The sequence below is a fragment of the Peromyscus californicus genome, unplaced genomic scaffold (assembly GCF_007827085.1).
Source record: "Peromyscus californicus insignis strain IS unplaced genomic scaffold, ASM782708v3 Scaffold_21__1_contigs__length_65335640, whole genome shotgun sequence".
NCBI classification, from domain to species: Eukaryota; Metazoa; Chordata; class Mammalia; order Rodentia; family Cricetidae; genus Peromyscus; species Peromyscus californicus.
This window is the reverse complement of record NW_026294514.1, coordinates 27,020,362-27,044,183: the sequence shown is the minus strand read 5'-3', so window position 1 is coordinate 27,044,183 and position 23,822 is coordinate 27,020,362. Positions and strand designations below refer to the sequence as shown.

Below are 23,822 nucleotides of genomic sequence, written 5' to 3'. Positions count from 1 at the left end.
TGGGGGGTGGGTGAGGGCATCTCTAGGGGACCCTGAGAAAATTGAGATAATGATCAGGTCCTGGGAGAGCTATCATTTGTTGCCAATCTGTGTGTAATGGGAAAGTGTAGGGCTTATCTGAAGTCCTGGCTGGAGCAGTGCATGAGGCTGGATCATCTCAGCTAGCCACCTTGAAATTGTCCTGAGCAGTTTGTAGTCCAAAGCTGATCATTGGGTGGGGTTTGTCAGCTTAGTGGCGTTACCATAATTCAGGTGGAATCATTGTTGTGGGGTTCCACCATCTTTTTAGAGACTTCAAAGGTCATTGTTAGGAATCGTCACAGTTGATTGCAGAAAACTTAAACATTTTAAATGCCATATGCAGCAGATCTTGGAGAGGTTAAAGGACCACAATTTGTTAAGTACATCCAGAGTACAAAAACTTAATTCCTAGTTACCTGATAGAGATTCAAACCCAAAATCATGTACAGGAAGCTAGGTGAAGCCTTTTTCTAGAATTAGTTAGTACTCTATATGACCATTAATATCATGAGAAAGTTTAATATATATATATATATATATATATATATATAAATCCTATAAATTTCAAGATAATATTTATAACTTAAGAAAAGTTTTAAAGAGTCAAAATAAAACCAAAGGATTATGAGATTAGTGGCAATAGAATAGTTCCTTAAATTTGGTTTTTCTTTTGTCCCAGCTGGCTCTCCTGACATGAGACAGAGATTTGGCATTTTCCTTTAACAAACATGCTTGGATTTAGAGAAGGAGAGAGCCATACTCCAACTCCAAAGCCAGCTTTAATTTTTAATTGAACTGGGACTACAAAAAGACCATTTGTCTTATATGTCTGTAGAGAACAGCAGAAACAAACATTTGGGAGGATTTATGAAATTTTATCCTGTTGGAGATGTGATATACCATTAGGCCAGTTTACTCTTCTTCTTGGGACATTTTCTCTGGATGATTCGTCCTTTCTCTTCACGTGTCTCATTTGTCCAGTGGTCTTAGAATTCCTTAGCTGGATGCCTTCATTCTCCTGAAACGACAAAAACAAAACCCTGCCCCAACCCAAACTTTGGGGAGTTTCTTTTTTGTCAGGTTCTATCTGATCAAATGAAAAGCATTTGTTAGTCTTATAAGTTAGTTTAGATTGAATGGCCACACTGATTGATGAACTACATCGCCTCTTTTAATCAAGAGGTCTCTCCTGTTTGAATCTAATCTTTATCAATCTTGATGGTATCCATAGTTTTTCTTCTCCTCTGGAAATAAAAACAAAACCTCTTTCCCAACGTAACTCATACCCTGGTTTCCATTCTGAGGTCAACACATCTTTAGAGTATACAGGCTGATTTAATTCTGTAGTTTTTTCCTATTATCCAATGTCTCTCTGTAGCTGTCATTCCTTTCTCATTAGCGTTTAAAAAGTTTAAAGTTAGTAAAGCATCATGCAATCTATCTCTGGGGGGTGTGTGTCTTTATTACCTCTTTCTTTTTTTTAAGCATATCTTTTAGAGTGCAATTAGATCTTTCTATAACTACTTACTTTGTAAGATTGTGTGGTATACCTGTAATATGCTTTATATTGTAATATGAAAAAAATCTGTTTCATTTTACTAGAGACATATCCTGGAATGTTGTCAGTCTTAATTTGTGCAGGTATCACCATGATGGCCGTAACTTCTAATAAATGTGTGATTACAGAATCAACCTTTTCAGAACTCAAAGCAAATGGATGCCCATTGAAATCCTGAATATATATATATATATGGTGTACATATTTTAATTTTTCCAAACTCTGCAAAATGAAACACATCCATTTGCCATTTGCCTTTGGGGTACTTCCTGCAGGTAGTGGAGTTTGGTTATACAAAGAACAAGTGGGAATATCTCATAATTTCCTTGACTTGTTGTTGCCAAGTGATAGAAAAAGCAAGCCGGAGAACCGCAAACAGAAGTGTAGCCACAGTGTCTGTCCTAGTTAGGGTTACTGTTGCTGTCATCAAACACCATGGCCAAAGCAAGTCGGGAAGGAAAGGGTTCATTTGGCTTACACTTCTACATCACTGTTTATCATGGAAGGAAGTCAGGATAGGAACTCAAAAAGGGCAGGAACTTGGAGGCAGGAGCTGATGCAGAGGCCATGGAAGGGTGCTCCTTACTGGCTTGCTCGCCATGGCTTGCTCAGCCTGCTTTCTTAGAGAGCCCAGGACCACAGTGGGCTGGGCCCTCCCCCATCAATCACTCATTAAGAAAATTCCCTACTGGCTCGCCCACAGCCCGATCTTATGGAGGCATTTTCTCAATGGAGGCTCCCTTTTCTCCAGTGACTCTAGCTTGTGTCAAGTTGATGTAAAACTAGCCAGCACAGTGTCTGAGGGAATCAGTGAAATAAATGCAAACCTACCCAGATTTAAAAAGAAAGGAGGCTGGGTGTGGTAGAGTATGTCTGTAACCCTAGTACTCGGGAGGCTGAGGCAGCAGGATTTTGAGTATCCCAGACTGATCCTGTATTTAAAAAAAAAGGGGGGGGGGGCAAAGAGTAGGAGTAACAGGAGACAAATAATCCACCTTCATAGTGGTGAAGCAAGGGGGCTCACTAGAACTGACTTCTAGAAATAGTGGTGCAAACAGTGACTAGAGCCTTAAAGATGGGATACTGTAGTCAGAAACCAAAAGGGTTGGGTTTGCCTCAGGAAGCCGAACTCTGGCAAGGGTGCAGCCTACAGTTCCAGTGTGGGATTCAGCTGGGTGTGTAGCTCAGTGGGTAGTGTGCTTGCCTAGTGTGCTTGTGAAGCCCTAGGCTTGATCCCCAGCACCTGTAATTTCAACACTGAGGAGATGGAGGGCAAGAGATTGAAGTCCATCCTTATCTTCATTGTGAGTTTGGGGCCAGCCCCGGGCTACCTGAGAGCCTGTCTCAAAATATTTTTTTCACTGTGTATGCATGTGCAACTTCCTCTGTGTGAAAGGTAAGTGTAGACAACGCTATTGTATTATTAACCATGTATGCGTATATGACTGAGTTCTTTTCGACAAGAAGCCTTTCTCTTTGGGGATCCGGGGTCCATTTTCTCCTTTGCTTCTCTTTCAGATGATCGATTTCCTGATTACGGCAAAGTGGAGTTTGTCTTTTCCTATGGGCCAGAGAAAATTCAAGGTACAGACCACGGTCCAGCCCTTTCCCTGTATCCCCACCTGTCCTGTCTCACTCTCCTCAGCATCCCCACCTGTCCTGACACACTCTCCTCAGCATCCCCACCTGTCCCGACACACTCTCCTCAGCATCCCCACCTGTCCCGACACACTCTCCTCAGCATCTTCCCACTCTCACATCCTCCCACTGGTCAGCTCTACAAACAGGATGTTAGAGGTGGGTCAAGGTAAAGGACCAGGGTATCAGAGCGGACTTCCAGCCAAACCTGACCCAGCACTTTAATGTCTCTCTAACAAAAATAAAGTCCGACAGTGAGGCGCTGAGTTGACTGAGTTGTTCTGGTCCCTTTAGGTCACCATCTTCTTACATTCAGAGACTGAGGGCCTTGGCAGATGGAAGGGACAGCCAGAGCACATTCCAAGGTGCTGGGTGGATAGTGGGTTATTTATGAACCGAAGTGGCTCAACCCGGGGGCCAGTTTAATAATATCCTTTCTTCCTCTGGACTCTAAACACGGAGACCAGTTGCTCTTCATCTTATTTGAGAACAGAATGGGAGGAGATAAAGTTAGGTTACAGGCAGAGGGACTCTGGGAAGACTGAAGACAGGACCGGCAGGCCGGGAAAACAGGCTACCCTGGATGGGGCTAACACACTAGCTGCTGTGTTGACTCTGAGGTTACAAAAGAGACTGGCCTCTGCTTGCGGATGTCTGTCTGGAATAGGGAGCATCTTAAATGGGGGCAGAGACAGGCCTGGGACGACCTTTACCAGGCTGTGTCCTCTCAATATCCTGGCTGTGATTTCCCTGCTGTCCCTACCTACAGGTGGTTCAGGACAAGCTTGTCCCCTATCCCTTCTCTGGTCTCCAGAGCTCACCCTTGCTCCTGCCCCAGGGCCATAGATGATGTAGAAGCAGCCACCCAGAGGGTGGGGACATGCTTTCTCTAGGGTGTGTGTGAGGGTTGTTCTTTCTTTATCAGTGCCCTGTCCTGATTTGCCCCTTATGACCTGGTCTGAGACTCCCGGGTTCTTGAGGCCACCCGAGTTATTGTCCCACTCTAGACATTCAAGACAACAAGTGATTCCATGGGGGAGCTCACTGGCCTTCTGCTTTACTAGATGCTTACCTCTTGTCCTCTCATCCCCTCTGTCCACTGCCGGCTCCCCACAGGCATGGAACACCTGGAGAATGGGCCCAGTGTCTCTGTAGACTATAACACCTCTGACCCCCTCATCCGCTGGGATTCCTACGACAACTTCAATGGACATCGTGAGGATGGCATGGAGGGTAGGTGACCCATGACTGCCAGGCTCTCGCTGAGCTGGGCAGCCCTGGCCTGTGTGACCTTGGTTCTCTGGGGTCTCTGTAGAGGAGCTGGCAGTCTCTGTTCCGTCTCTTTGGAACCTGCCCTCAGGTGTCTCCAGGCTGTATTCTTAGAGGCAGAGCGTGGGTATGTAGATGAAATGTCTGGGGTCTAACAGCTTCCATGAGGACCCAGCAAAAATGTTTGAGAACTCAATGTGGCATTCCAAGATGCAAGAGAGAAAAAACAAAAGAACAAAACAAAACAAAACACCAAAACAAGCTGCAGAGTGGGAACAGTGCCTGTGCCTACTTAACGTGCCCGAAAACACCAGCATATTTCATATCCAGCTGCGGGCAGAAGTGCCCTGGAGAGTTCTGTGGCGGGTGCATTTATTTGTTTGGCTCTTGGAATATGTAGGAGGGAGGGGAGGTAGAGGTAGAGGACGAAGCCAGGTACCTTGAGATGCCCCCTTGGGTTTTAGCTTGCTTTCTGGTTCAGCCACAGGGTGGCAGAATGTTAGAGCAGGTTGGAGGGTCCCCTGCCTCTGTCTTCAGAATTGGGGTCAATGAGATCTTCTGAAAGGGAGGACCATGACTTACCCCTCAGACCCAGGCTGTGCCCTCTCCAGGACACCAGTGGCAACCTCTCTCCCCACCAAAGCCGGCTGGGCCTTGCTCCAGTGATGGAGTGGTACTGGGGAGGGAGAACATGGCCTGGGACTCACACCTGTTTACCTCTGCCTGGCTGTCCTCTGTCACCCTTGCCCAGGCATCCTGTATGACTCTACCCTGGAAGCCATGCTACAGGCGGGTATCAGACAGTCTGGAGGAGGGAGGCTAGCTGAGGGTTCAGGGGTTTCATAAGAGTGCCTTTATGTGCAGCACCCCAAGGTTGGTGGCTTGCCCTTGTACCCTCTCAGGGGGCCTCCTCCCACTGAGATCCTTGCCCCCCATACCCTGTTCCCATCTTCTGAGTGCCGGAGTGGCCTGGGCATGGGGTGGAGCTGAGGATGGAATGGATTGTCTCTGAAGCTGCCGCCGCCAGCCAGCCTCGCTGTTTCTCTTTTTTTGGAAGTTTGCATTTTTAACAAGAACACTTGGCAATTTGAAGGAATTTTTAATACCTCGCCATCTCTCCCTGGTAGGGATTCAATGTGGTGATACATGTAAAAACATTTCATGAGCTCCGAAGTGCCAAGGGAATCAAAGGTAGAAAAATTAAGGACTAGAAGGAATGGATGGGACCAGCTCAAGGGAAGGAAGGAGAATAGAGGCCTAGGGTCTGAACAGGGAAACCTGGGGTAGGAGGTGGGTTCAGCAGACAGGCAGGACAGACAAGGGAAGGTCCTGACTGGCTCTACAGCCCTCACCCCATGATCTGCTTCCCCAGCAGGGGAATGGAGCTGGCAGGACCTCGGGCCAGTTACAAGGTCAGCTGGTCTTATCAGGACAGAGGGGCTTCTATCCGCAGGCAGAGAAGCTGGCCCTTTGCCCATAGAGGGCAGGAGGGGGCTCTGCTCTCGCCTTCCTTGCCTGGCCTGACAGCCTAGGCTGGTGCCGTTGCCAGGAAACAGCTGCCCTGTGTTCTGACTGTGTGTGTCTTGCTGCCTGCCCCTGGGCTGCATCCCCATTGGGCCTGGAGACCCCAGGGTGGGCCCAAAGCTTGAGCACGGACTCTGTTCTAGTCCTGTTCCTGTCAGGGAGCCTTTCTGTGGAAGATTCTCTATCCTGGGGGAACAGGGCTTTTTTTGTGTGTGTGTGTGACTAATGGTCAAGAGGAGGAAGTGGGAGACCTCTTGTTGCTTTAGTTGAGGGGAACAATGTGGTTCATCTGTGCATAGGCTAGGAGGAGGAGATAGTGAGGGAAGAGAGGAAAGAGATGGAAACCCATATTGGAAATAGGCTCTGTCCAGGTACATTGGCCAGGGAGAGGGTGTACCTGCCATCCCAGGGACTTCTTGGGAGTCTATTGTTTCAGCTCTCTTGGGTTACCATTTGAAGTCACCACAGGTGGGCCCTAAGTGACAGAAATTTGCTCTTACGGTTCTGGACTGGATTCTGAGGCCAAGGCTGATGTCCTTGAGGCCTGTCCCCTCAGCGTGTGGACTCTGCCATTGCCCTGTGTCCGCATGTGGTTCCCTCTGTGTGTCTGTATTCTGTTCTTCTCTTTAGGTAGGGACCATGGGTACACTGGAGTAGGACCCGCCTTAGTGATTTTCTTATGCCATAGCCAACTCTTTCTCCAGCCACTGCACTCTGCAGCCTGTGGCCCAGCGGGGAGGGCTCAATCCGTCATATATGGGATGGAACTTTTTGTGTTCCATAGTGTTGGAGACCCAGGCCCGGGTTTCTGACTAGGAAGAAGTGAGAATCCTGAGTTATGGTGGAGAGTTGTCTGGCTCCTGCTGCCCTTCTCCTCAAAGCTGCCTCCACCTCCCTCTGTGTTGGTGTGGAGCCAGCCAGCTTGGCCCTGGCTGACACTGCAGCTTGAGCCTCCAGGAGTCCCATTAGCTCTTTGGCCCGAGTTCTGAGCCCCATGCCCCGGTCCCAGCACCCCTTGGGTGGGGGCAGGGCTTTGTTTTTGCCTATGCTGCACAGAGCAGTGTCCAAATTCTTCTGGAGGGTTCCAAGACTCTCGGAAACAAATTCCAGTAGCGGGATGGGGTGGTGGCCTCTGCTTCTGAGGAGCTGAGGAGCCGGGGAGCCAAGCTGCCTCAGGGCCATCTGCCTGCTGCCCTCCAACTCCTTGGCCATCAAGCTAATGGGAGTCAGGATGGGGGACCAGGGCTGGTGCTGGGTAAGTGGGAGCAGGGAAGCAGATTCTCAGACTGGAAGCCAGGGGGAAGGGAGAAGAAAATTCATCCCGTGCCTTGCGGGAATGGCAAGGATGCCGTTATCCGTCACTTCTGGGTTTTACCTGTGTGAGGTGCCCAGCTGAGCCAGGGCAGGTGGCGAGGGGTTTGGTTTGATGCCCAAGCTTCCAGGCGCTCTGGCTCTGAGGAGAACCATATATTTTCTTAGGGGAGAGTTCTAAGCCCCCGCCTCCCCCTTCAGTTCTTCTGTCTCAGCTGAGAAGAGTCCCTTGTCTACAGTTAGGAGTCACAGTTGGGTGACTATGGAGGTGAGTTTGTCCAAGGATTGACTTTTTTGTTTTATTTTTTGAAAGAAATGGGGGAAGTTAGGGCAGGGAAAGATGCTACAAACAGGCAGCAAATGAGGAGAGAGACACAGAGATGTGGACAGGAAGATCTGGGCCAAGGGTCCTAGGCATCCCTGGTGACCCCTTCCTGTGGGTATTCATTTTTAGTCTGCATAGAAATAGGATGTAGGGGGTACTGGAGAGTTGGCTCAGTGGTTGAGCACACTGGCTGCTCTTCCAGACAGAGGATGTGAGTTCAAGTCTCAGCATCCACATGGTGGCTCACAGCATCTGTGACTCCTCCAGTTCCAGAGGCCCTGAGGCTCTCTCTTCTGGTCCCTGAAGGCACCAGGCACACAGGTGGTGCATATGCATATATGCAGGTAAAACATCCATACAGAGAAAAATAGAAATAAAGATTAAAAAAAAAAAAAAGAAAGAGGATGTAGGAGTAGACAGCATTTCTTCTCGTTCTGAGCTCAACCAGTATTTCCTTTGGGGACTTAAGAGAGGCGGAGATGGTCCTCTCTCATTTACCTTCTCAACTTGAGCTCCAGGGAGAAAGAAATGGCAGAGTGGTTGTGTCAGTCAGCATAGGCCAGCAGATGCTGCAGTAACAAACAGCCCCATTGCCATGGCTTCCTCCAGCCAAGCATAATCCCTGCTCAAGGTATCTGTCCACCAAGGATGGGAATAGACCTCTGTTTACCCTAGTTTGCCTAGGGGAGGGGGGCTTTTCGTCTAGAAGTGTCTCTCTCATTGATGCTACCACAGGAGGAGGGCTCTGATGTTCACTAGGCTTCTGCCAGGAACTGACATGTTCTTTCTGCTCACATTTCGTTGGTTAAAACGAGTCAAGGTCTATGTCTTAACTCCAAAGGGGGCATGCATGTTGGGTATGCATGCAAGGCAGGAAACTTGAGGACAGGTGGAACAGACCACTGTGTACTGTAGAGTCGGTCGTGTGGAGTCTAGAGTCAGACAGTCTGTTTGCGATCCTGGGTGAAGCCGTTGTGCCTCTCTCTGAGACCTTGTCCATGAAACAGGCACCGTAACAGGACCTTCCACCTAGGGGAGGTACTTCAGAGTCAGTGAGGGCCAGTGCCAGAAGTTCAGTGTTTGCTAAGTGCTCTGTTGGCAGGACTTAGTGTTTGTGGCGGCCATGCTGGAGTAGATTTGACAAAGATGGGACTTTGTGAGTCCTGCCCTTCTAAGAGGCCCCTGTCCATCCCCCCCCCCCCCACTCTCTGGGAATCATCTCCATCTGACCCACTCTTGAGACTCAGGACACTTGCCTCCAACATCTGGAGAGTTACCCTCCCCCCAGCCTTCAGGTTCCTCATGAGTGAGTTAAGGGGGCTGGATTCCTAAAGGGGGTGCCAGCTCTAAACCACGGTGATGGTGATGCTTCTGCTGGTGGTGGTGGTGACCGTGAGAGACTGATAGCACATTCTGGGTGCTGGATGTTTTTGGTTAACCGCCCCCCCTCCCCCAAACACCATTGGCCGAGCATTGTCTTGTCACCTCTGGGCCTAGCTGGAGCCCCTTGGTTTTGTTCATCTCTGCCCTTTTGCTCTACTCTGTCCTTCCTTGTCTCCATGACACTAAGGCTACTCCCATTTCTTCTCTGGTTACTCTGACATGACAGAAAACCTAAAGGGCTGGTGAATTCAGTCATCAGTTCGGAGTTGGCACCTCACCTTGTCAGCCCTTGCCTGGCCATCACTCGTGTGTGTGTGTGTGGTGTGTGTGTGTGTGTGTGTGTGTGTGTGTGTGTGTAGAAGGTTTACTCTTCCTAACTTAAACATTTTAAGGTAGGAAGAGAGGAGGTTACAAGCATTCTAGAACTTTCTTCTAGAGAGACTGAGCCAGTCACCTGTAGATTCGGAGGACTGTGGGTTTGTGACTCTTGAGTGCCTTGCCAGCAGATCTGGAAACTTCTCATGTGGCCTGGTAGCTTCTCTGGATGTTCTTTAGTTGCTATGCTGTCCTCCTGGCCCCCTTGGGTCGAGAGACACTGAGGTGTGAGGGCTGTGTCTCAGTGTGGGGTATCAGTAGCGACAGTGACATGTATATGCATGAAATGGCTGCTTGGGAGGATACTGGGTTCCTCTTTCATCCCCTCAAAAGAGGACTGATCAGCGGGTTCAAACACAAGATTGGTGTGACCTTGTGGGTAGAGAACGCAACTGCCATGACCCAGCATCTGCCAGCCACCTGCCTAGCATCGCTCCCGTGGGCTGGGGCTGGCCCTGTCCTGATGCCCTTGGTCCCTGAGCTGGCCTGCCCTGTACTGCTGCTGGCAGGCTTGGGCAGCAGTCTGCGTCCGGAGCACGTGGTAAGCTGATCCCTTCCCTGCTGAATGGGTCTTTGGTCTCTCAATCTCTGCCATCGGGAGGAGGTGGAAGGCTGGAGCCACACTCTGAGCGGTGCCAAGCTTGCTGCCCGCAGCCCAGTGCCCAGATGGAGGCTGGGGACAGGGAGCATGTACTCTGTCCCCTCAGGCTCCCCTACCTCTCCTGCCAGACCTGGAGATGAATGTAAGTTAGCCGGCCCTGGCCTAGGGTACCGTCTCCTCATCCATATCCAAGAAATGGAATCTAAGTTCCTATTGATCACGTGCTTTTCTCATCTGCAAAATAGGCTTTCCATCTACCCTCCCCTCTCCATTCTCTCCTCTCCCATCCTCCCTTCCCTCTATCCTGCCATTCATCTACCCTCCCCTGCTTCCATCCTCCCCTTCCCCATCCTCTCTTCCATCCATCCTCCCCTCCTCCATCCTTCCTTCTGTCCTCTCCTTCGGTCCTGCCCTCTCTCCCTCCCCCCTTTCCCTTTTTTCTCCTCTCTTCCCCTGGGTCTTAATCAATCACTAATTACAAGTGGTAGGCACTAGTCCTAGGGTTTGGAGAATCAAGTCTAGGGATGCTTCTAGGGGTAGGAACAGGAGTGTCACATACGTTTCCCAGCCACCCTGAACCCACAGCCAGATGGGGAAGGGTCCTGGCCAGGTGACAACCTCTGACTCAGAGCCGCTGGCTTTAGAGGGACGGCATGTGGCTGGGCCCTGACAACGGTTATAGCATTGCCTCTCAGAGTTAAAAGGCAGGGACACTGGTCGAAGTCTAGAAAGCTGAGGTTAAGAAGAGCACTCAAGGCCAGGCGTGGTAGCTGAGGCAGGAGGAAAACCTTTTTAGAAAAAAGGAATTAAAAGCAATCACGTCAGCCCGGCTTTTCCGAAGGCTGGGTCTTTAGTGGATGCTCGATAGATCTGCGGGAGATAAGGGTGACTAGAACAGGGAGGTGGGGTGGGGGTGGGGGGTGCAGATGCTGTGTGCTGCTCAGGGTGGGTCCGTGTTTCCTCAGCCACGCCTGGGCCCTGCTGCTCATTGCTTCCCTGCTGTTGAAGGCACAGGGCTTTCCCCCTCTAGCTTGCGGGTTTTCAGAGATCGCTTTTCTAGGGGACTAAGAGCTGGATGGTGTCGTACTGGAGCAAGCCCTGTCCTCTTGACTGGTAGACCCTGTCTAACAGGCGAACAGCACAGACAGGTCCTAGGCTCACACCCACGGACATGCCACTGGACCCTCAGATTTACCTGGGCAGTGGCAGTTGTTACACCCAGCTCTAGTGGCTGTGGACCCTCAGGAGGGCGTCAGACTGCCTTAAAATCCAGACCCTCAGTAGGGAGGGGGTTCTTTCTGAAATCTGGAGTATGCTTCTCAGCACTGAGGTGTCCATCCCTGCTTTGGGGATGCCTGGCCTCGATCTCCCTATCCTGAGATGTTTGCCTGGGACTGGCACCCGAGGCTGGTGCAGAGGGTCTGCCCTCCGGCTTACTGGTGAGCAGCTCCGCTGCTGACTGCCCCATCCTGCTCTGGGTACTTCTCCCCCTCCGCAGCTTCATCAAGGAGCTGCTCTGTGCCCGGGCCTCCCTGGGGCCTTTCTTGCTACAAAGCTCTGTCCTTCCTGCTTTGGAGACCCACCCTCCGGGGCCGGTCTTCTTGCCTGCTTTCTGTCCCACTGACAGTTTGGGGGCTGTGTGAGGGAAATTGTTTCAAGGGATCTAGGTCTGGCAGAAGATCAGTCCTTTCCTGGATGCCATCCCTCCCTCTCTACTTCCCCGGCTGCCCATGGGTGATTTATCTCTCCTAACTCTCTTTCCTTTCCACACCCCTTCCTGCCAGACCTCCCGAAGCCCCGTGAAGCTTAGGCTGGCTTCAGCAACAGGCTGGCTCTACCAAGAATATGGAAGTGCCTCCAAGTGTCCTGTGGAGGGAGCGTCTCAGGAGGGAGGAGCCAGTCCCTAGGCAAGCAGGGCCTTGAGGATAGACGCTAGCCTAGGCTTGGCATTTGGGCTACTCTGGTCAAGTCCTAACTCTGGCTGGCCCTGGGCAAGGTGCTCAGCCTTTCAGCCTCAGTGTGGAGAGAAGGAGAACACCTGGCCGAGGACAAAGACTCAGAGGTTCAGCACAAAGCCTTGCCTCTCCAAGGGACCTTGTAAAACACCTCTTGAAGTGAGTCAGACCACCTTCTAGCCATCCCAGCTAGAAGCAGACTTTTAAATCAGACCTCTGGCTCCATGACCGGCGTTGGTTCACACTGTCCAAAGGCAGGCTGTACTCCCTGGGTGGCTCGTCTCTTGATGATTCACTTCCCAGGCTGGGTCTGCCCTCCAGCGTTGGTCACAGCCCCCTCCACAAAGGACGTGTCAGAATGCAGACGAGAAAAGGCATGGTTCTAGTCACCCTTGAGCCCACTGTACTGAAGGGAGGAGGGGATGGAGCACAGATCACCTGTGGCGTGTGGCACCTGGCCTCCTCAGTCACATTGCCCCTTCACTTCCCAGGTATTTACTGAATGCATACGATATGCCAACCCCTTCATTCCCTAGTCGTTGAGGACAGGACAGTGAAGGAAACAAGACCATAGGGCTTCTGTTTTGGTGGAAGAAGGCAGATAGATGATTTAAAGGAAAATTAGGGGCTGAGGTCATGACTCAGTCGTAAAGTGCTTGCGGGACCTTGAGGATCTGCATTTGACCCCCAGAGGATCAATGCCCGTCATGATGGTGGCATGTGCTTTGTGATCCCAGCATGGTGAGGCAGAGATGGGAGGATCCCTGGGGCTGGCTGGCCAGCCAGCGCAGCCTACATGACAAGTGTATATATACTTGTATACACACATACACACACACACACACACACACACACACACACACACACACACACAAAAGGTAGACAGCAGCTAAGCACCCCAGGGATAACATCTGAGGTTGTCCTTTGGCCTCCACACACCTGCACACATGCATGCACACCCACACAAATGCACACACACAGAATTAAAGGCATAGGATAAGAAGGTATCCGAGTAAGTGATGAGACAAGAGAAACTTGAGCTCTGCACTCCAAAGAGGGATTGGGATGGGCATGACGGTTAGAAATGTAAAAACAGGGATTGCCAATTTCGGTCTTATTAAGTGGACAGCAAAGACTTGAAGAGGATTGAGCTGCCCAAGTATATAACTGGGGGAGAACCTTCCAGGTGGTGGGGATGACAAGTGTAAGAGTCCTGGGGCAGGAGCGCAGGATGTTTGGGGATCACAAGTGGTGGGTGACAATGTGGCTGAAATGGAGGCTGTGATAGGAGAAAAGGTCCCATCTAATGGGGACCAGGCCACTTCAGATCTGGTAGCCATCGTGAGGATTGTAATGACTTTTGCCCTAAGCTCTTCCACCAAGTGGTAGATGATGAAGACCTTTCCAAATAGCGTGTCAAGAGGCTTCTCATTTTTTTTTTAGCTGCATAATATTCTATCATACCTATGCGCCATATTTCATTCACTAGTATTTTCTTTAAAACCTGTATTTAAGTAACAGAGCTTTTAGGTTATTTCCAGTCTGCCTTTTCTGTTTCTAGAAAATGCTGTCATGGGTCATCTTGGGAATGTACAGTTTTTATTTGTGCAAGTCCTAGGACACCTTTCTGAGGGTGACGGGCAGTGACAGGTTGGCCTCTTTAAGGGCTGTACTCATTGGCATTTGCAGCCAGAGGGCAATCTGTTCCCGCCGCTCTGTGTTCCCCTCCTGACTGAGATACTGTAGAATGGCCGGAACTTCCTCTGCTTCTGCCCATTTCCCTGCGAGCCAGGTAGTTTTGCCTCTGTTTTATAGATGAAGTAACACGTACAGAGAGATTAAGGTTCCCTAGCAGTGTTTGCACAGCCAGAAGAGAGTTCTGGTACCCATTGTTCATCATCCCGGCGCGTCTCCCTATTTCTTCACAAGAGCAGGAGTGTGGAGGAACCCTGCCCTCCTGTCCCATGCAGCTTTGAGGTCCAGAGCCCTAGGAGCATGGACCTGAGTTAAAACAGGAAACCTGTCTGTCGACTCACCACTGTGCCTGCGTCCTGGAGACCCTTGCAGACCAGTGGCAGGACAAGACAGGCCAGCCTCGGCAGCGAGCTGGAGCCACAGCTACAATTTCTCGTGTCCCCTCCCATTACCAGCCCCAGAGGGGCAGCTTGGGAGTCTTGGAGGGGGGTGGGGAGACACAGGCTAATTCTGCTGTGGGTGGAGCTGCAGCCATTGCAGGGTCAGCTTGCTCGGGGGATTAAGTTTCAGCATTTCTCAGATGAAAACAAATCGGCCTCTTTATTGCTCTGCTTGGCCTTTGGGACCACTATAGGCTGGTGCATATTTACGGACTTCCTGTAAGTCACTGGTTCTGCCCTGGTCCCAGGGCAGAAAATAGCCTTAGATGAGTTTAGAGCCTTTAGCCAGTGGCAGGCAGGACAGGAGAAACAGGTGTCTCAGCCAAGCAGTGTCTGGCTGGACATCTTCCCTGAGGTGGGCCGGCCTCTGGGAGCCTCCTACTGCTCAGAGGAACAAACCAAGGCCGGCCACCATCACCCCTTGGTACCCTTTCTGCCTGTGACTCCCCATCTGCTGTCTAATAACACTTTGCTGAGCGAGACCCCTCTATTATAGGGTGGAAGGTTAGGGAGAGGAGGGCAGAGGTGGGCATGGGTTTTAGCTGTCGGCCTAGGATGGAGGTCTCATAACTGGGAGAACTCCTGTAGTTATGGGGTGAGAAACGGGAATGGGTGATGTTTCATTTTTCTCTTTTAGGTTCTTTTGAGACAGGGTTTCTCTGTGTAACCCTGGCTGTCCTAGAACTCGCTCTGTAGACCAGGCTGGCCTCGAACTCACAGATCCACCTGCTTCTGCCTCCTGAGTTCTGGGATTAAAGACACGCACCACCGCTGCCTAGCTTCAGGATGGCTTTTCTTGAAGTTGGGGTGAATTTTTCCATGCATGCTTCTGTGTGGGTGACATAAAGAGATTGTGGCTAGTGTCTGCAAAGGAACAAGGCAACTTCTAGAGTTCCCTGACAAGACAGACTCACTTTCTGAGTAAAGAGGACGCAATGTCTTCCACTCCAGACTCCCTGTTGCCTCTTCTCTCCTTTCTTGAAACTGTTTGTGCCCAAAGCCTCTCCCACAGGGACATAGATCTTCCAAGGGCAGAGCTGGATGCCCTCCAGCCCTGCTGGCTCCAGCTGGATTCTCCTTGCCTGGTGAGCCGAGGCAGAGCCGGCTGAGGGTGAGGCCCTGACTTCCCACTGCCTGGTTTCCCGTCTTGACAGCTGCCACTGACGCTTATCTGAGGCTTTAGCTGTGTGTTGCTTTGATTGCTTGGGGAAAATAAAAAAGACCGCGGGCCGCGAGCATTCTTTGATGTTGGCTCTGTGCTCCCCCACCCCCAGGCCAGTGAGGTCAGACTTCGATATGAAAGCAAAAGCTTCCCTCAGATCTCTCCTCCCTCTTCCTCTCTCAGAGCCCCCCTCGGTCTTGAACTAAGGTTGGGAACCTCTGAGTCCCCACAGGTGCTTCTTGTGGAAAGGGCCAGAGCTGGGCCAGGGGGCTGCCTCCCATCCTGGAAGGTTCCCTGTGGGGTGGAGGGCCTGGGAGTCAGGGAAGGTCACGTCACTCGTCACAGACCACCCGTGTCCACTGCCCAGCCCACACTCACGCATGAAGAAAACTCCCCAGACCCCTCCACACAGTTCCCTGTTATGCACTGAACCCCTGGATTACTCGGCAGACACCCTTCTGTAGAGAACTCCGTGGGTCACTCTGCACAGCCCCCTCTAGTGTGTTGAACCGTGGACTTCCGGCCCTGCACTCGCCTCCCCCACAGCGGGAGCTATATTCTAAAGGCACACAACCCCTTTGGTCCCCAGTACTACTGTCATGCCGAGAGAGCTCATGTCATTTTGAGTGAAGCTTTAAGATTGACCCACTAATGAAGGTGGGTCCTTAGGTGACCATGAACCTCTCAGAGGTGGTGTCACGTGGTCCTGTCATGCTCATAGCTCTCCTTGGAATGCATGCAAATCCCAGGGAGCCCCTTCAAGGGATCTGAGTACTAGTCTGGCCACCGGTGTATAGGTGGGTGGTTCTGAGCTGTCTTGATCACTGACTGTTGATGCCTCTGAGCCCTGGCCCTGTGCCTTCCTGTCTCCCTTTGGATGCGCCTTTGTCTTGGGGAGCAGAAAGAGCTTGTGAACAGGATTGTCTTTAGCCAGCTCCTGGCTGCTGCATTGGGCAGACAGTTCTGGAGGCCAGCGAGAGACACCTGTTTAAGCGTGGACATCTGGTGAATGGATACAGGCATGGATTCATTCTCCTTTGCTCACGAAACTCCTCCATCATTCTTCACCTTCTCCTCCACCTTCCCAGGTGAAGATGTTTCTGAAGCATGCCCATGCCGGGAGCAGTGGGTAAGGAGAGGCAGGAGGGCCGTGGGCGGATGTCCCTCTGTTCTTGGTCCAATGCATACAGCTGCCTGGGAGTTGACAGTCCCCTTCCTGCAGGATCTTATCCTGTTCTCAGGGAGCATACTCCCAGACTGGCCCTGCCCGCTGCCTTCCTGGATTAGATGTGGAGGCCCCCAGAAAGCTTGCTCCCCACAGCCTGCCCTGCCCTGCCCTTGTAACCTTGAACTGTGCTTCTTCAGGTCTTTTGGGCTGCGGGGAGAGCCCAGGGAATTCTGGCACCATGTTTCTTCTCTCTCTCTCTCTCTCTCTCTCTCTCTCTCTCTCTCTCTCTCTCTCTCTCTTTCTCTCTCTCTCTCTCTCTCTCTCACACACACACACACACACACACACACACACACACACACACACACACACACACACAGCCTCAGTGCTGCAGCCGGCCCAGGCAACAGGCCCCTCCCTCCTTCCCTCTTTCTCATCACCCCTCCCTCTTCCTCTCCTTCCCTCCCTGAACCTTCAACAACTTGAAACCATGTCTGTCATAGGGTGTGGGATGCTTTTTCCTGCCCCCATGCCTCTGACTATGCCTGCTGCCTCCTTAATGATCCCTGGTTCTCCCTAGAACAAGAAATTTTAGAGTACCATGCTTTCCTTGGTGCATTTTGCCATGCTGAGAAGTAAGCCAGCCAAGTTCACGCGGTAAACCGCAGGACTAGAATCCCGTCTTCTGGGAACTCAGTTTCCCCTCCCTGTACTTCCCTGCCTCTGTCTAGCTCAGGTCTACCTACTGTGTGCCAGTGGCGTTTCTTCCAGTTATCAATGCACAATGCCTCTGGCTGCTTGTTCCCTGGGTAGCAACCCCCTGGTGCTGCACACCCCACCCCCACCCCGATCTCTGCCAGCTTTACTTCAAGGACCTGCTCACAGACCATGAAGTAGCTAGCCCTCCTGGGGACACTGGTCTGTTTCCTCTTTCTTTCCTAACCCCAAGACTGCCAGAAGACAAAACGCACCGTCGTCTTGTCCCTTCAGAACAAGAGCTGAGCGGCTGAGGAGATGGCTTAGTTGTCCAAATGCTTGCCTTGCCAGCGCGAAGACCCAGGTTCTATCCCCAGTACCTGTGTACAAAGCCAGGTGTGGTGGGTAGGTGTTTATAATCCCAGTGATGGGGAGGTGGGCACAGGAGGATCCCTGGGGCTCAATGGCCAGTCCCCTTAGCCTTCTTGGTGAGTTCTAGGCTGGGGAGGTACCCTGTCTCAAAGGGAAGAGATTAAACAGTGCCCGAGGAAAGATATCTGATGTTGGCCTCTGACCTGTGTATACACACAGGCCCACGAGCACACACTCGCTCTCACAAATGCATGCATGTGTGCACACAGGGAGAAAAAGAGGGAGAGAGAGGAGGGGGGCGGGCACTAACACTGCCCAAGAGCCGAGAGCCAGGCCTGGGAAGATGCTTCTACACCTGCCGGTGAATAGACAAAAGGAGTTAGGATAGAAAAGGGAAACAGAACAGTGAGAAGGGACCAAGCCTCTCCAAGTTGAGATCATAGCAAGCTGATCTCCCCCCGCCCCACCCCCCCCCAACAGACTCTGCTGGGCCAAGGCTGTCCTGGGAAGGCTGGGGAAGTCATTGGATCTGCAGGCAGAAGCTGCTTCTCCAGTGAGGTGTGGCCCTGTAGTGTCCCACCCATTTTGTACTGTTGGACTGGCAGGAGATGCTTGTGACTTCCGTGTGCTGGGGCTCCTAGGACCCTCTAGTCACCTCCCTCTGGGCAAGTGTCCTGGATCTGGCAAAAGGGATGGCTTCCTTCCGGAAGCCAGTGTCCCTGAGTTGTGATCTTGGCTCTGACTGTAACCATCTGTGGGAACCTCTGCTTCCTAGAGTTGGTTGATGGGGATTGGGTTGACCAGCAGCTGAACTCAGGATGTCCCCTGGGCTGACTGTCTTGTGATTCTAGGAAATGGCCTGGGATGACTGCTGCCCACAGTGGCAACAAATTTGGGGACTCAGTGAATCCTGGGGACCTGGAAGCAGCCACAAGGTCTCTGGGTCCACCTCCCTGCCTCTAGAGTCTAGAACTTGCGCATAAAACTACCATGCTCGGGGCTGTCTCTTGGTTGCAGGAGATGCTGGCTGCTTCAGAAGTCAGAGCAGAGCTGTACCGAGCGTCTTCACTGTTTCAATGGCATCACATTCTCCAGGGCCAGGTCATTTCATGAGACTCTTGTCTTTGCTGGACATTGAGTGCCATGGTATTTGAGCAGAGAAAGGGAAGGCTGAATTATATATCCTGGAATGAGCATTAGTATGGTATGTATTGGCCCTGTGAGACAGCCACTGAGATGCTGTATTCTCAGCAGCTATATCCCTAGTAGATGATGGATTGGCATAAGCAATGGGGTTAGGTGTACTCTGAGGCTGTGCTATGGCAAGTGTGGCTTCCAAACAGTGCAAGGTAGCATACTTCTCATATGGGCTGCCATAGAGCCTCCATGTGAAAGTGACGAGGAGCCCTAGGAGCAGATCAGTGGCACAGATAAGCCAGTGAGGGTGGACTATCCAAGGGGGCTCAGAGGACATCACACATCCTGAGTGCCTGTAGGGGTCTCTTGGAGGGCATTGGTCTGTTCTGAGCCACCCACAGGGTACCATAAAGTCAACTGAGAGTTGACAACATTGAGAGCCAGGAGCCCCCTGTTTCTGTTACTTAAAGATGAAATGGGCTTTCTTGGGGAGATGGTAAGGTCCCGGAACAGGAAATGTTTAGATTCCAGGAGGACCATCATTGGCCAAAGCTGGCTGACTCCCAAGCCACTGAGAGTTCTGTCTTTTGGGGGGTGAAGTGCGGCCTTGAGGCCACTAGGGTCTCCCTGCCCCTCTCTTCTTGCTCTCCCCCCGCCCACCCTGTGCTGTGGTGGGTTGAATAGGAATGGGTCCCATAGACTCATGTATTTGAATGCTTGACCCATAGGGAGTAGCACTGTTAGGAGGTGTGGCCTTGTTGGAGTAGATATGGCCTTGTTGGAGGAAGTGTGTCACTGGGGGTTGGCTTTGAGCTCTTATATACTCAAGCTAGGCCCATTGTGGATCAAGATGTAGACCTCTAAGCTACCTCTCCAGCACCATGTCTGTCTGCATGACGCCATGCTTCCTGCTGTGATGATAATGGACTAAACCTGATGTGTAAGCCAATCCAATTAATTGTTTTCCTTTATAAGAGTTGCCTTGGTGTCTCTTCACAGCAATAGCAACCCTAACGAAGGCACTCATCTTTCTCCTTTTTTGATACAGGACCTCACTATGTAGCCCAGGCTGGGCTTGAACTTGCTTTAATCATGTGTTAGCTTCCCAAGGGAAGGCTGTGTCCAGGCAGTCAGGATTTTTAGAGGACTCCCCAGGGGCTTCCATTGCCTTCTGAAGGCCATCAGGTTGGGGTGACTGTTGGTACTTGCTCTTTTCTTTCTTTTTTAACTGTCCAAGTAATTGTTGTTTATGGAGATAAACCAGTTTTTAGCCCACATATTCATGTTTCATAGTTTAGGAACACAGGTCAGCAACGAATCTCTGTTGAGCACAATCCAAACAGTTCTTTACATTCTGAAGTCGCTTCACACTCTGGGACACACCAGCCTTCCTCATTTCTTCAAACTCTTCCATGGAATCGTAACTGTTGTATTTTAAAGCTAACATTCCCTAGCAATCATTTCTGTAGAAATCTGCATACACCTGCTTTCTTGGTTCAGCCATGCCAAACTTATAGGAAGTGGGAGCTCCCAGGGCCACAATGAATGCGCCAACAATGTGAACCCTTAGACGCTTGGCCAGAAGACCATGCATCTAAAGTTTCGGCAACATACTGGAACTCACGGTAGTGAATGTCCTCTACACCAACGTCCTTCTCGGTTTTTGCAGAAGTTCGGCACTTGTTCTTGTGCTTGGTATTTTTATGGTACTGTCTGTGGGCCAGGCATGGTGGTGCACATCTGCAGTCAATCCAAGCCCTTAGGAGGTGGAGGCAGGAGGATCAGGAATTCAAGGTCGTCTTCTGCTATATAGTGAGTTCAAGACCAGCCTGGGCTACGTGAGATCTTTTATCAAACGATTTAGAACTATCAAAGGAAAAGACAAATGTGTGTAATTAGCATAGCAAGTGTGTGATCTCATGGGGTTTGGTGTTCAGAACTGGTTTAAGTTAAATTTATTTTAGCAATTCGCAAAATACTACAGATGGTGTTCAGATGGAAAATGAAATCAAATTGGGCCGGGTGGGGACAGGCACGTCTGTGGGGGCACCTTAACCCTTTCAGGAGCCTGGGCAGTGTTGGTTAGTTCTAGAAGGTGCTGTGGCGACAAAGAGGGCTGTTGCCACAGTCCCTGTGGACTATGGGCTCCACCAGTTTGGAGTCCAAAATACAGGACACTTTTTCTAGTCCCATTTCCTCTCCATATCTTGGGAATCTTTTAGTGTTTTTTGAGACAGAGTTTCTCTGTGTAACAGTCTGGCTGTCCTGGAACTTGCTTTGTAGACCAGGCTATTGGCCTCGAACTCACAGAGATCCGCCTGCCTCTGCCTCCCGAGTGCCGGGATTAAAGGCGTGCGCCACCACCGCCCAGCTTGGTTTTGATTTCTAATATGCAAAAACAAAGACGCTGGAGTCTGTGATATTGGCTGCCTGCCTTGCTCGCTCAGCCATGTCATCAGTGAAGGCAGGGCAGGGCCTTTATAGGGCCCCCGAGGAACAGCTTTGTTCCCCCCTTCCTATTTCCTCTGTACTCGTACGTAGGAAGCGGCTGGCACTGGGAGGCAGGAGAGGAGCTAGTGTGTGATGGCTGGTGAACCAGGGGACTTAGAGAGGCTGGTGGTCTTCCCCTGGCACGGTCTTCCCCTGGCAGGCTCCCCCTCCTGAGCTGCAAGGGGGGTTTCAAAGTGGCTATCACCTTGAGCTGTGGAAGCACCTAGGTGTCACGGAGGGATGGGGGGCCAAGGGAGGGCAGTGGGGGAGCCTTCCAGGAGAGAAACAAAGTTCCCACTGGCCTGGGAGTTGAGTTGGAAGTTTTGGCTGAGATCCAAGGAAGGCACAAACAACAAGGAAGGATCTGGTGTCCTGGCGGCCGTCCTCTGGAAATTTCACCTTTTAGGGCAAGCCAAGCTCGTGGTGGGAACTTCCAGGCACCTGCCTGTGTGTTGCTGAGTGGTTGGCCACACATCTGGCTGGCTGAGGATGGCAGTGGGGCATCCCGACCCTCGGAAAAGTGGTCCTGCCTACTGTGACGGCCACAGATGGCAATAAACAGCACCAACATCCGGGCGGCTTCAGATGCTCCGGTCGGACAGACACCCACCGGCATTCTGAGCAGCCTCGGTTGGACTGTGTCAGGGTTCCCCGGGCCAGAGGCCAAAGCTGCTGGGACTTCTGCCCTCCTCCTCTGGTGGCACCCCAGCCCTCTCTGGGACACACAGGGCTTTTTTTTTTTTCTCTTTCTTCTTCTAAGCCATTGAAGTGACTCTGCTTGGAGGTGGCAGGGAGGTGGGGTGGGGAGGGGAGGGGAAAAACAACCTCTCCACCTTACTGCTCGGCAGCTGGAAAATTGTTGTCATCTGTTCTGCCTTCCATTTGCTGGGAGTGGGAAAAATGTGGAAAATTTGGGAAAGAAATCTCAGTCCCTCACATAATGCTCCTTTCTCTCAGGGGCTGGTAAGCCTTGCCTGTTCCTCTGGGCTCAGTCTCCCTTTGCTCTGGGGTCTCTCACTTTGTTTTCTGTAGTTTGGAGCTAGCTGCCCTTGGTTGGGGACTGGGGCTTGGCTGGCCTGGGCTGGGAGGCTGGAGTCCAACCCCTGTGCTGGGGCAGGTTGAGCTGGGGTTGAGGTTGGGGCTGGGTTGGGACTCGGAGCAGGGCCGGGCTGGAGGGGAAGCCACTGTGATGTCATTCAAGAGCTGCATAGCTGCAGGATGATAAGTGAAGCCCAGGGGACCCAGCTGGCTGGGATTACAGACAGAGTTTGATTCCACTGGCTTCCTACAAGCCAGAGTGAGCCTGAGCCGAGAGGGGGAGAGAGCGAGCTAGAGTGGAGAGAGGGAGGGAGGGAGGGAGTAGTGTGTGTGTGTGTGTGTGTGTGCAGGGCCAGTCGGCACCGGCTCCTCCCACCCCTGACAGTCCCAGGGAGCCTGAGGAGGACACTCAGCCTGAGAACTGTAGCCGGGCAGGAAATTACTTGAAACTTGAAGCAGAGGCGACAAATCAGAGTGTTCCCACAGCCTTTCTCCTGCTCTGTCCAGAGGGTAAGTGCAGCTGCGTTGCTATCCACTCTGTATCTCCTGTGTGGGCTCCTGCTGGACCTGGGATGGGCGCTTTCTGCGTGGAGCTCAGTGTCCCTCAGACCTGACACTGGGAGGGTATGAGGCTGTGCAGGGCCACCTCTGAGTACACTGGGCTATGCTTGTGTCAACCTTGTTAGGTGTCCCCTCCCAGGGGTGCTCTCTGGGTCATGTTATGGTTGCTGCTTTTGGTGGAAGGGTAGCTGGGTGGAGGAGCATGGTGGATCTGAGTTGTTTGGTCTCTCTGGGCAATGGTTCGTCTTGAGTGGAAATGGGGTGTGTAGAGAGAGTGTCACAGGAGTCCACCATAGGTGGCTTGTGAAGTGTTATTTGGGGCGCTCCCTTATTTTGTAGATGAAACTGTGGGGTCCCCAGGGCTGACTCTAATACTCCCATTCACGACTTTCTCCCCATCTTCATCGGCAGGGCTCTTGGCCACTCTGCTGTTTCTCCAGCCAGGGCTCTCTGAGTGCCCGGGCAGCATCCTGGCCTGGCAGAGGACTTGGTAGCTATTTTTACCATCCTGAATGTGCCTGGACTATCTGGTGCTTGGATAGGCGAGGGCGGGGAGTGGGTGCGCCAGGCTCTGGCTCTGGTTATAGCGCCAGGCTGGGGAGTCAGGTGCCAGGTCTGCTGGGCTCCTTGGGACAAGACAGGTGAAGTCTGGCCAGGAAAATGCACATTTGTTCTGTATGCACGGGCTGACGTGTGACCAGGGTAGGTCATTTGCCTTCTAGGGTCTGAAATGAAGGTCACAGTCACCATCTCCCACTTCCTCCCTCTGGAGGGCATGGTATGAATCTAACTAGGGTGGTTTGTGGGAACAGTACCTCAGGTCCTTCCTAAGGAAGGCCTGGGGACGTAGCTGTCACTGTCACTGGACTGGACCCTGTATATCGTGTTGCCTTGAAGTGTTTGGTTTCCTATCATAGCTGGAGAGCTGGCCCCCTCTTCTTCCTCTCAGGTGCCATTTCTCTAGCCATCCTCACCTGGAACCATCACGGAATCAGGAGCACTGCACATGGAGCCAGGTGTCAGCTTGACATGTCCTTGCAGGGTGGCCTTCAGCTCCCCATAGCGGCCCCTGATCACCACTGTCAGCCCGTAAAGTGGGCTGA

General features: G+C 51.7%; 1 protein-coding gene and 1 pseudogene across 12 annotated transcripts in view; one reads left to right on the top strand and one right to left on the bottom strand.

Annotated features, from left to right (window-relative positions):
* Window positions 1-23,822, top strand: part of Tns1 (tensin 1) — a 222,643-nt gene that overhangs the window by 143,849 nt on the left and 54,972 nt on the right. For 11 of the 12 annotated variants that reach the window (XM_052749829.1, XM_052749830.1, XM_052749837.1 and 8 more), the window contains 2 exons: window positions 3,098-3,163; window positions 4,334-4,450. In XM_052749829.1, coding sequence (XP_052605789.1) covers window positions 3,098-3,163; window positions 4,334-4,450 — 183 coding nt within the window. Of the gene's footprint in view, window positions 1-3,097; window positions 3,164-4,333; window positions 4,451-22,005; window positions 22,084-22,508; window positions 22,669-23,822 lie in introns of those variants that run through there. The other variant, XM_052749836.1, reaches the window with a different exon arrangement.
* Window positions 19,674-21,736, bottom strand: LOC128117989 (cytochrome c oxidase subunit 6C-2-like; annotated as a pseudogene).